The 13623-nt window shown below is 34.0% G+C and overlaps 1 protein-coding gene across 1 annotated transcript; it reads right to left on the bottom strand.

The window, feature by feature from the left end:
• Positions 1 to 10521: 10521 nt before the first annotated feature.
• LOC132743800 (uncharacterized) lies at positions 10522 to 12110 on the bottom strand. Its single transcript, XM_060732365.1, has 3 exons — positions 11950 to 12110; positions 11194 to 11313; positions 10522 to 10935 (listed from the first exon to the last, which is right to left on the bottom strand). The coding sequence occupies exons 1-3, from the start codon at positions 11999 to 12001 to the stop codon at positions 10766 to 10768; spliced, it is 342 nt and encodes a 113-aa protein (XP_060588348.1). The 5' UTR covers positions 12002 to 12110; the 3' UTR covers positions 10522 to 10765.
• Positions 12111 to 13623: the final 1513 nt, after the last annotated feature.

Here is a 13623-nt window from a genome sequence, read left to right as displayed (position 1 = left end):
TCACCCGATCTTTAACTTTCTTATTATAGATGGATTTTACAATGATTTTGTACAATATTAAGCATATTTGGACAATGCTCCATGCGCAAGATTTAGGTATGTAGGTCAAAAGTCAAGGTCAAACTTTGACTTCAAATGAAGTTTATAATAAAAATGACATGATGTTCGTGGCCGGTCATTATTGAACATAATTCAGTTAAATCTTGAATGTTAAAATTTATGATATAATAGTGCATTGATAGTCATGTTCAGTCCAAATAGTTTTGTCATTCGTTAGTAGATTTTGTAATAATGTTGCGTAATCAAATGGTACTTGAAAACAATTTGTCATGAGTTAGAATAACTTTGTAGCTTAAAGATCAAAGTCTTGCTAATATTTAGATTTATATTGATTTATATATACATTTATGGTCATATTCAGTCATCAACTCATGACTTTATTTTGAAATTTACTTAGCATACTTTGGTGCACATTAGGAAAACTTGTCATGCAAAAACGAAAGGTCACCAGTTACGAAGGTTAAGGTTATACTTCAATGTAAAGGTTGTGCCTGGTAATATCATTTTCATTCATTCATGTATGCTTTTTTAAATATATTGTCACACTGAGAATATGTGAAAGTTACGAAAAACCGGTGGTAACCTTTCAACTTTACTGATCATTCCTGTAAAGTTTGGATGAAATTGCACCAGTAGTTTATGAGGAGTAGTCCGGACAAGCTTTTGTGTATCTGGCAACACACAGAAAAAAACACCTTTTAATCAAAGGGCCATAACTCGGCCAAAAAGCATTTAACCAAAAAACCCGTGCAATATGCGCAAGGAGTTGAGCTACAGATCAATCCTGTAAAGTTTCATTGAAATTGCATTTGTGGTATAAGAGAAGTAGTCCGGACAAACTTTAAAAATAAAATTATTAAAGGGCCATAACTCTGACAAAAATCATTGAACCGGAAAATGCTGACAATATGCACAACTAGACTTGGTACTGATCATTCCTGTAAAGTTTGGATGGAATTGCACCAGTAGTTTATAAGGAGTAGTCCGGACAAGTTTTGTGACGGACAGACGGACAGACAGACAGACAGACAGACAGACAGACAACGGAGAAGTGATCCCTATATGTCGCCACTACTCCGTAGAGGCGACACAAAAATAAAGAACAAAAATTTCAATTAATGGTCAAGGTGAACCTGATGTGTACGTCACTGGTTATTTTCTGAATTCAAAAAAAGTTTTCAATTTAGGAATGTTAGCAATGCTAAGAAATAACAGCACATTGACATGCTCAAATATTGTTTTTGAAAGCGTTTTTATTCTTAAATTTGAGATTCACCTTGTAATGGACAGAAACTGATTATTTTTATTGCATGACACTTACGAATGACATAATACTTCATGATAACCGCAATATGAACACTTTTGCGGATGTTTAAAAAAATCAAATGATTAAGCCGATGCTATGGTATGCTATGATATGGTACGCGGACGTAATCTTGTAGTTTTCAGTACCATCCACGGAGCAGCATTTAAGATTTAAGTGCATTATAACACGATATAATTACATATATAAAACAAGAGCGATCAGTAATCACATGTGTCGCCTCATGATGGCCAATTTCATGTTGGGACAAATTTTGTGACAGACGGACAGACAGACGAACAGTGCACAACAAGACTTGGTACTGATCATTCCTGTAAAGTTTGGATGAAATTGCACCAGTAGTTTATGAGGAGTAGTCCGGACAAGCTTTTGTGTATCTGGCAACACACAGAAAAAAAACACCTTTTAATCATAGGGCCATAACTCGGCCAAACATCATTCAACCGGAAAACCCCTACAATATGCGCAAGGACTTGAGCTACAGATCAATCCTGTAAAGTTTCATTGAAATTGCATTTGTGGTATAGGAGAAGTAGTCCGGACAAACTTTAAAATTAAAAATTATTAAAGGGCCATAACTCTGACAAAAATTATTGAACCGGAAAATGCTGACAATATGCACAACTAGACTTGGTACTGATCATTCCTGTAAAGTTTGGATGAAATCGCACCAGTAGTTTATAAGGAGTAGTCCGGACAAATTTTGTGACGGACGGACGGACAGACAGACGGGCAGACAGACGACTGAGAAGTGATCCCTATATGTCGCCACTACTCCGTAGAGGCGACACAATTATGTATAAATTTACAATATTGTATGTTAATACATGTAATAAATAAGGATGCAGTTTACATACAGTAATTTTGTCTCACGTGGTCACTCTGATATTTGATTGTAATTACTGTATCTCTAAAAGAAATTGATACATTCTAAAAGGAAGTTTAAACATCTTTACATCTTTACAATATACGAATTCCAAAGTTAATTATAATTAGTATAATTTAATAAGCACCCCCCCCCCCCCAAAAAAAAAAACAACAACAACAAAAAAAAAACCCATCAAAAACAAACAAAAAAACAACAACAGAAAAACACTGACATAAAAGGCGGTCACATGATGAAAACTTCTAGGTAAGTTATACAACTAGAATTGTGTCCATAGGACACGGGTGCCTAAAAACTCCACTGTTGTGTCTTTCTTATAACTCTAGCTCAAATATTTTCTGGGCTACACGTGACACAAATTGAAAACTAAAAATCATTTAATAAGTCAATGGCAAGAACTTTAAAAATGCTGAATACATCCACAAGCAATCCCTAAGTTGCATTAGTACACATGATGACCAACATTCTTGTAAATATTCAGGCCTTCAGGTCAAATACTTTTTGAGCCATGTGCGACACAAGTTGAAAACTGCAAATTTTTACTTAGTCAAAGGCAAAAATTCTAACAAAACATAATAAATCCATAAGCGAAACCCCAGGTGCACAACTTCACATGCTGAGCAACATTTCTGAAAAGTTTCATGACACTAGCTCAAATAATGTTTGAGCTATGAGCGACACAAGTTGAAAATTGTATATTTGTACTAAGTCAAGGGCAAAAACTCTACAGATACTGAATAAATCCACGCGCAAATACCGAGTTACACAACAACACATGCTGATTTAATTTAACATTCCCGTAAAGTCTCTTGATCCAGGTCAAATACAGTTTGAGTTACGTGCGACACAAAATAAGAACGGGCGGACGGACGGACGGACGGAAGGAGAAACGGGCGGACAAGGGTAAATCTAAATGCCCCCACCCTCCTATAGTGGGGGCACAATAAGTGCTTCAAATTTCATTTAAATCACACTGTTAATCAATCGCTTACATAAATGCATCAACAAGATGCTGTTGTAAAGAATGACATTTTAGTATTGAAATTAACGTAATTTATTTTGTACAAGGAAGACATGGCTTGTGAACATCGTTCTCATTTGAATCAAAATAAAATATCATACCTTACAAAAAGGGTGGTATCACTTTTTGCGATGGATTTTTTAATAAACGTGCAATACCAACAGTTCTCATTAAACTTACTGGAATTTTTTGTTACACAATATGACTTCCTTCCAAGTTTAACTTTTACTATAATGTCATTATAATTCTATAAGGCCCTCAGAAATATATTGCATGATTTATAAACGATACATAAACTGTTATGAATAATAATACATATCATATTCAAAACAAATAATCGTTTAATTACTCACCAGTCATAAGGAATATCAAAATGCCAAGCAGCGTTTTATTTGAGCTGTTCATTTTGAAAAACAGTTATTATAAATAACTGATATTTTTTCTAAATAAACCTTAAACACCATCCAGACCGCAACTGGTCGAAATTCGTGCTCAGGTTAATCGAACTACTTTGATTACAATTGGCGGTAAACGGCCCTTTTGTCTTTAACCTTCTACGAAGATGTCATTATATGATACAGATTATTAATATCATGCATTTCGTAGTAAAGCGTGAAATATTTGTCTTCTCGAAACATACATAGTTTACGGTATTAGAGGTTAGGGTCAGTTGTGCACGAAATTATCGTTTGATTCCGAGTAGGCTATCTATATCAGGGTTATAAATACGGAGTATAGAGATTTTTATTCACTTCTACCCAGACGATTTTTAACAAAGTACACTTATTTGAGCGTCATGATGATTTTGAACAATCTTAGAGGGATTTTAATCAGGAGCAGATCATAGTGTTCAGAGACAAGACACGTTCACGTTTCGTAAGAAAGGCAACGAGGAACATCATAAAGTAAACGCACGTGTTCTCGACAAAATGAAGGAAGCATACTTGTATCCAACTGCTATGGAAAAAGTCTCTCAAGGTATTGACATTTTAAATCACCACCAGAAGTTAATACGTCTTGCTGACTCAAGTGACGCTCGGTAGCGTGTAGTAATGGAGTATGAGGCCCATCCTCTTGCCGAAAACGAAGATGACGAGCAAAAGATTTTCAGGTCACAGAGAGACGCTGAGCGTAAGCTCAGACAAGAGAGAAAAGCGAGAAATACCCGTTATTCTCCGTTTTCACGTTACGGGCGTTATTTCCAAGGAAAAACGTTAACATCTGAAAAGAGGATATTGCCGGCTCATTAACCAGAACCAGACGAATGTATCTGTTGGCCGTAAACCTTGCACTTGGTTCCAGTGCGGATATCCCGGTTATTGGCGGAACAACTGCAGGGCTGGTTTGAAAAAACGACGGAGGAATTGTGAACAAGGATATACAGTTTTTAAATGTTGCTTCGAAGACCAGTCTGTGGCAAAAAAAATATGTTTGAAAAGGGAGATTACATTTTTTTTTCATTTGGAATTAGAAGTGCATACCGTCATAATAATGATCTCTCCTTAACACAGAACTTATTTAGGGTTTTCATTGGAAGTTAATAATGTGCTTCATTTTTACGTTTTTTACGTGCTTCCTTTCGGAATTTCGACTGCAGGTTTGATTTTCACGAAGGTATTGAGAGTTTTAGTTAGTAAATGGCGTTCCCTTGGATACAGAATCATTTTGTTCTTAGAAGATTGTTTTGCAGGTGATAGTTCGTATGAAAGTGCTTTAAACTTGTCAGATTATGTGCACAATGATTTATTAAATTTTGGTTTCATACTCGCAGAAGATAAATGCCATTGGATTCCATGGCAAAGGTTAGTATGGTTAGGTTATGTTTGGGAAACGGTTATTTCAAAGGAACCGACGAACGCATATCTAGTACAGAGCTCTTGTTGCAAAAATTCATTGACGAAACTGGTCAAGTGAAGACAATAGTTCCAGTACGTATGGTAGCCAGGTTAGTTGGTCAGTTGATTTTCATGATGACTGCTGTGGGTCAGAAAGTACGATTACGAACCAGGTCGTTATATGTCTGTGTGGTACGTCGGGCAAGTTGGGAGGCCCTGGTTATGATTAGTGCAAAAGCATTGATGAAATTTTATTTTTGAACGAAAATTTGAAAATATTAAACAAATTTGTTCTAAAGGAGGCTGGAAGTGCTAAAGTGAAAATTGTTGTAAATTTCATATTTTGTGACGCCAGTGTAGCTTGTTTTGCATGTTTTATTGTAGGCGTTATAACTAGTCATGTGATAGGTTGTTGGTCTGAATCCGAAACGGGTATGCGCTCAACATGGAGAGAGCTATACAGAGTAACAAATACTTCATTTAAAAGCCTGGAAGGGCGAGATGTTATTGTAAATACTGACAACAAAAATGTGGTTTCAATTTTGAAATCCCGTAGCAGAAAGCAGTATTTGCACGACGTTGTGGTTAACGATACATGTTCGCAGCAAAGTATAAATATATTACCGAAATGGGTTTCAAGAGATGATAACAAGGAAGCAGATTTTTATATTGATGTACTGATAGTGACGATTGGTCCGTTTAAAGTCACGTGTTTGAGACACTAGATAAAAATGGGGTCCTCATACATTTGATTTGTTTGCATGCAGTACAACACACATATAGAAAGTTTTTCTCAAAGTACTGGTGCCCAGGGACTTCCGGCATTAATGCATTAGAACATAAATGGATCAATGAAAACTTTTGGCTTGTACCGTCTCATAGATTAGAAGTTAATTGTTTACATAACATATTTTCAGGCAAACGCACATGCACACTTGTAAATCCAATATGGATGTCGGCGCCGCCATTTTGGCCTATTCTCTTCCCCGAAAGAGTATTGACAAACGGAAGTGTTTTTGAGCATTTAATCTTTCCCACAGAAAAAGCTGACAAAGCGAGTTTGGGGAAAAATGGCATTTTTGACGGCAGAAATTTAGAATTCGGCTTAATTGCTGTCAGATTCGTGTAGTACATTGATTTTTATATTTTTGCAAGCCTGAATATAAAGAGTTGTATAGATGCAAAAGTACATGAAAGTTGGTAGCGTCATGGAAGATTCAATGAACTGTCGACTAAGATGTCTTTACTGTTGGTTAAGTCGAAGAGTGACAGCACAGTTTTAAAGTATTATTCGTATTTTTAAAAAAAATGGGAGGATTTCATTACATCTAAGGGCGGTGTAGCAATACCCGCTGAGCCAACTCATGTTGCCTTATATCTTACAGAATTAATTGACAATCATCCAGTTCTATTGTTTCAAATGTTGTTTATAGTTAAGAGTGGGCTTATTCTTTGAGAAATTAACACGATCCTATTGATAACTTGTTTGTGAAAATTTACTTGAAGCTTTAAAAAGACTGTTTTCAAAACCTAAGACAAAGAAGGGTGTTGTAACAACTGACAATTTAATAATGTTGTGTGATAAATACATTCAAAGTTACGATATTCTTGTGTTCTTGTGATTTAGCTATGATTCTAATAGCATTCGCAGGTTTTATGAATTAAGTAGCCTTAGGTGTAATGACGTTCTTTTCCAAAGGCGAGTATGTAGTTTGTCCATATACAATGTTACAACGTTACATGCGTGTTCCAGGTTTATCTGTGACAGATGATACATGTTTATTCAATAAAATAGATAAATACAGAATCCCTAAAGAAAGCCCAACACGCCATGTTATCGGTCAAAAAACATCTGTAGACTAATTTTCAAAGATAAGCCACTTAGTTACACGCGAGCTAGAAAATGTCTTATTTTGCGTTTAAAAAAAAGTTATTCAAGATTTGAACATAAGTATTCATTCACTTCTAGCGGGAGGTACTATTGCGGCCACTAACGCTGGTATAAATGATCTGCTGGAAAAAACACGGTCGATGGAATTGTGAAAATATTAAAGACGGATACATTGGTGATTCTTTAGAAAAATGATTGTTAATCACAAAACCATTGCATTTGTAAAGCACGTTTCCATTTTCCAGCCCGCTCTTTTTGTAATTCTAATTTACTCGTCTGGTATTAGTTTTGTTTTGTATTTGAAACGTCTTTAGTCAAGAAAAGACTGTTTCCTTTATCTGATACCATGTAGTTTGGTTTGTACATGTAATTTTCGATCTTATGCAAATTCACTGACCCGTCGGGACTTCTTATCAGAATTTTGTTTTTGTAGATGTGTTTTGAAGGAAAAATGAGATATATGAAATACGAGTTTCATTTCGATTTTATAGCATTTAAGGTCCGGGTAATGAGCAAAATCAAAAAGTGTGAAACATCATTTTTGCATGTCTTACCTTAAAAAACATATACGATACCTTCTGATCACTTTTCCTAGGCTTCAGCACCTTGCCTTCAGCGGTTACATCTTTTAATTGTGTTATTGGGCTAGCGACGTGGGCATCTGTGACCGTGCCATTTAGCCACGTCCATCAAATTTGTATTTGCTTTTTAAAGCAGTTTTGCACAAACTAATTTAATGGCTAATGCCTTTTAGTCACTAGTAGATAGTTGAAGAATCAGTATCTAATATGTACGATTTGTACATACCGTTTTAATGCCGCATGTTTTCGAGGCTGTGGTCCGTTCGATCTTAGTTATTTGTTCTTAACATAATCTCATATTCTTTACGTTTATCGTTTATGAAGAAAAAATATCTAGTTATCTCTTTGGAGAAAAATTGATGAATTCTTGAGCTATGCTTCATTGCTAAGATGTGGCTCCCTCATTTTTTTTAAGATGATGCAGGCGAGTTATAGTGCAATTTAGTTAATTAAGTACGAGTTAATTAGCTAACTGGTGGTTATGTTCGTTTGTCGTTTGTTGTTTAAACAAATACATCTCGTCTTTTACAGATTTGTGGAACAAAGTTATATGAACATGACATCAGTATCACGTTGACATAATTCAGAAATAATTCATCATTCAATTGAATCTATTTTTGCAACGTTTAAGGGTATCAAAAATAGATACATGACTCTATATTTGAAAATAACTGCCGTAAACACGCTTTTATCCGATACTATCAATTGAGATTGTACCGAAATTAGTCCAATATACATTTCAGGGGAAAGATGAAATCAACAGCACTTGAACAAAAACTCGTTGATTCATGTGCGGTTCAAAGATAGCATGAGATTTTACTGATAAACGCTGTAGAACGTGGAAATTTGGTTAATATCTAACTAGATTTTATTAAAACACTAAAATGCCTTTTTTAAAAATGAAAAATGGATGCTCATTCCCCTTCTTTCTCCGGTTCCTACTGGGTAATACTTACATGACAAAGAAAAAATAAGAAGAATAGCTCATTTCCAAATTGTACACATAAAGTACCTCGTTGTTACAAAAAATAATATAATAAAATCAATACTGTCACAATGTTTGGAAGCTAATATGTAAATTATGTCAACTAATATACTCGTAACATAATACTGTAATAACGAAGAGTGACCATTGTATAGAATGTATACAATATAGAAATTATTTTTACAATTATTAACAATTTATCGAAATCTCCATTTATATTAACAAGAGCTGTAATCATCGCAATTTACAAGGAGCCAAAGTAAATTTGACCATATTGCTTAAATTTACTGACAATGCTAAATAGACTCATTATTGTAGTTAGTAATAAACAGATTGATTAACCTACACCTTTTAAGGCACGTGATTGGAGAAAGGGAAAAACAATACAAAAACTGTGTTCTATCAATTCAATTTCGTCCACGAGATGGTTCTGTGTGCCTTGATGCATGTAACAGCGTTTATTGATCGTAGTAATTCCTTCGATGTTATTCACAACATTTGACAGATATTTCACATAATAAGTTGTTTTTATTTTTTTAAAGACACATGTGGTGTAATATTGTTCGCGTCGTACTTACTAAAGAAATTAAATGCTTTTCTATCGCCAATCGTCTAAATTCGATAGACCTAGTGCTGGATTACACACACACTTGCCAACATTTGTGGGCTAATTGCACCAAAGCATTTGATCACGCTTAATAAACCTTTTAGGTCTTGTAGGAAAAAATAACTTTAAATTGTTGAATCTTTGTGTAAAAGAAAATAAAGTCTAAAACGGCAAAATTGAAAATGTTTAGTCGTTGGGATAGATGTCTGTAACATTTTCCATTTCGCTGTTTCAATTGTTCTTTGCAGATTCCGTTTCTCTCCTTTTTAGTATTGAAACATAATGTCACATTCATGTTTAAGTGTTAGGAGTTGCTGAGAGTTGGCGAGAGGGGAGCAGGAAAGTTAAAGTATGTGACCTCAAAATAGCTATGGCATTTATCCATTCAAACATTTTTGGTTAATATGTAAAGCACTGATTTTCTCTAATATGACGATTGCAGGGTTTCGAAAGGAGAGAACATATATAAGTCAATAAATTAATGATGAATATTTTCTGTCATAATTAGTAAAATAAACATACAATATCTACAACACATATTTGAATCATTAACGTTAAAGCCGATCTCTTAGTTTGGAATATTTTGTAATCGATACATTGATCTTGCCTTAATATTTTTAGGAGCGTGTTCGACATAGTGGTGTTATCAAATCTATTTTATGCTAAGAATTCATAAAGGAACGTGTTTAGTTTTATATGTAACCGAAACAACAACCAGAACTTAAAATCCATCGATCGTTTAATATATGTAAAGTTGTGATATGCCTGCACCTGACTAAAAGTATTTGCAATTTTGAAAACTTTGAGTTTCGATCTCCAAACTGGCTTGAAAATCAACTTCAAAAACTATAAATTTTCTATTTCAATTTTTAAAAGAATTTTAATTTTTGATCTTTCAGACGGATTAGCTGGTTCGAAAATACAAAAAAAAAATCAGCTAATGAAAATCTTGTTTTACGATCTTCGATCAGGCATTCAAGTACACTTATGGGTTTATAATTTTGACCTTCAAGCTAAATCAAATTGATTATGAATAATATCGATTTTAAGTTGCTCGAAGTTCAAAACTTCCTCGAAATTTGATTTGAAATTGATTTCGGAATATCGATCTTCGTTATCAGTGCTAAAACCTTGTTACTTTAAAATCTTCATCCCGATATTGTAATCATAATTCAAAAAAATCGAGTCGAGCATCCATTTATGACAACAACAATCAATCAATCAATAACAATGAAAGGGAGAGTGACGTTCCCTTAACGCAGCCCCAACAACACCCACAGCACACAGGAACATTGGTATGGACCAAGCAGGGTAAGAAACAAGAAAGAGGGTACAAAAACATTTTCTTTTATTGGTGCACACTATAATGTAAATATTGATCTTGTTGGTTCCAAACTTAAAAATATTACTGAATTGACATATGATAGCCTAGGTATCTAACATTGCAAATACTTTCTTAATGAATGTCCTTGCTCAATCACTTGTGATTTAACGAGAAGACACAAAAGTGTGATAGTAAAAAGTCCGTCAACAATACTAAGAAAATATTATGTTTTCATGTAAATCGTTCGTCGTTTAGAAAAACCCTAGAAACATGATGAGAGCGGATATGCAGACGACAGGAAACGAGACGCTGAATCCAGAGGCACTGTTACACAAGTCAGACGTACACGAACATGCTTGAGCGCTATCCTTTTCTTCACACGTGTCGCCTTCACTGATATCTGAACAGCCCCTTCCCACAACTGTTTAATGATAAAAAAGTCATGAAACGTTTCGTTTGTAAATTGAAAAAGTTGGACGTACACAATTTTAATAACCCGATTGTTCTGATAGGTATGATTGTCGTTTAAGCACACTTTAAGACCAATTGTATCAAATTGTACAGCAAATGAAGTACAAAAATTAATCTTTATCATTTTTCGTACACGATTATGCAAATACCTGTTAATTATCGATCAAGGTTTGTGTTTGATAGTTTACATAGTTAATTCACCACTTACCATCACCAAGTTTACCCTTTATACATGATCCCGAGCATGATACGGTCGAAGCTGCGCTTTCGTCGAAAGGGTCGTTACAACCTGAACACTGGTAACACTTTAAAGACTGCACGCTTAATACTGAAAAAAAAAGAGGAAAAATCTTTATAAAAAATATCGTGAGTTTTTAGCGTCAAAGGTTAATTTAAGTCAATAAAGAAAATTTAATTCAGTCATTTTATCATTGTTAGTTATTACACTGCGCAAGGGTTTGTCAGTGCGTCAATGCGGGACGGGGGAGGTTTATTGATGTCATTAAAAGGCAATTAGTGCTGTCGAACTTGTATCTAGGGAATTAGGAAGCGGCAAAAGGCATGTTATCTTACGAAAGAGAAGATATCATATGATATCTTACTTTAAAGCTCCAAGGAGTTTTGATATTATAAATAAAAAAGAGTTTCATGTAAACGAATGGGATGTATCTTTACTTTTGAAGCCAAGTGAATACTGACAACAAAAGCTATTAAAATACACTATGAAGACTACGACAGAAGGCAACCGTGACAATAAGTAATATAGAAATTAAAATTCTTATCAAATCAAACTATTGAAAAAATAGTTTGTGTGCAAAGAATTGCATAGATAAACGTTGTCGTTTTTGTTTTAAAGGTAAGAAACATTGTCCAATTATTAACGATGAATAAATTTTATATATTTATCAAACCAATATCTATCATATTATAAATTAAATATATTGTGTATATAATAAGTACTTACCAGTCAGAAGAAAAATCAAAATGCCAAACAACAATGTATTTGCGCTGTTCATATTGAAATGATAAATAACTCGTTCTTGCAACCTTAGTTCAACGCCGCCCAGACCACAACTGAACCAAACCTTGATGTCAATCTTGTCGCACTACTTTTTTTTGATGTTGGCGGTAAACTGCCTGTTAAGATTATTTCGACATGAAACTGTATCTTTTAAAGCGGGAATTTTCATGTTATTGTAGGATACCGAAAGAAAAACTTTTTTTTAAAAAACATTTTCTAAATCTGACATTTACATGAACGCGATTTTGCATTATTCAAAGATTTATAATCAATCAATCAATCGATCGATCGATCGATCGATCAACCAACCAACCAATTCATCAGTCTGTCATTTAGTCAAAATATTTATCAATTAATCATTCAGTCAATAAATTCACCAATCAATATTAACTTATCAACCAGTCAATAAATTCGCCAATCATCAATCAATCAGTTCATTAATCCCTCAATTAAATGAGCAATCAATTAATGTATTTAGCAATTTATCTACCAATCAATCAGAATATTAATCAATTCATATGAAAGTACACATGTTAATTGAAAAAGTACTTTCGTGTTTCACTTAAATGTTTGCATAGGTAAAATACTGTTTTAAATGCATTCAAAAGCCTTTTCGATAACTTCGTTTTTACCAAGTTCTGCTTTAATATCTATGAATTAATTGTGGAGGATCTCCTTTAAAATGGACTTTATTGCATATAATTTTTCTTATTATGGATATAGATTATGGGCTTTTTTTTTAAAGAGTAATTATATTTAGAACGCGTAGGAATGTATCGTGGCGTTTTTCAACAAACAACCGAACTTTATTATTTTCATGGTCGCAAAATTGATTTAAACCATTTTCGAAAAATGCATCCCGTGAAGTTAAAACTTAAAGATAACATATTTGTTAGAGACGCTATCAAACCGTTTAAAAGATTTATTGATTTAATACAAATGTAGATAAATTAAAAGAAATGCCTTTTTTGAAAATGTTTCACTTAGATTGTTTTAACAAAAAAGGACCAATCAATACTGAAATGCAGATACGACAAGACATGTCACAAACATGCATAAATTATGCAGAAGTTGCACTATATTTCTTTAAAGTACTTGAAAGTACTGATGGAAAGCTAATGTATATATATTTGGGAATGGAATTTTCAAAACATATAAAAAAAATATCATACCTATATTTAGTTTGCACTCGAGAAAACATTTTTAGGCATGTGTGGGCGGGGGTTGTGACAGAGTAGGATGATAGGCCCGAACAATTAATGCGATAAAGATCATTGTATCACAGTTTTTCACGGGATTTTTTTGTTGAAAATGTGTCAGAGCTAAATCGTATACATACATGTATACATACACAGTGCGTTAACTGGAGTGCCGGTATTAGTCATCCGCACTCCAGAGCATGCTTAATGATTAGCTCATTTTTTTCTGGGGTTTACTTCTTGTGACGACAGAGAAAGGGAATATTATAGAACTATCATATTCAGATAATCGTTCATTGGTTAATTTTGTCATACGCTGCTGTTCATGGAATAGAACTAACGTCTCACATTGATGACTGCCGTATATTGAACTTAGTCAAATTGCATCATGTTTACATGCTGAATTATGTTAAGGTGC

Source organism: Ruditapes philippinarum, unplaced genomic scaffold, assembly GCF_026571515.1.
Source record: "Ruditapes philippinarum isolate M1 unplaced genomic scaffold, ASM2657151v2 ctg1852_1_1_1_1, whole genome shotgun sequence".
Taxonomy (NCBI): domain Eukaryota; kingdom Metazoa; phylum Mollusca; class Bivalvia; order Venerida; family Veneridae; genus Ruditapes; species Ruditapes philippinarum.
Note: the sequence above shows the minus strand (reverse complement) of the source record. Positions and strands in the feature narration are given on the sequence as shown.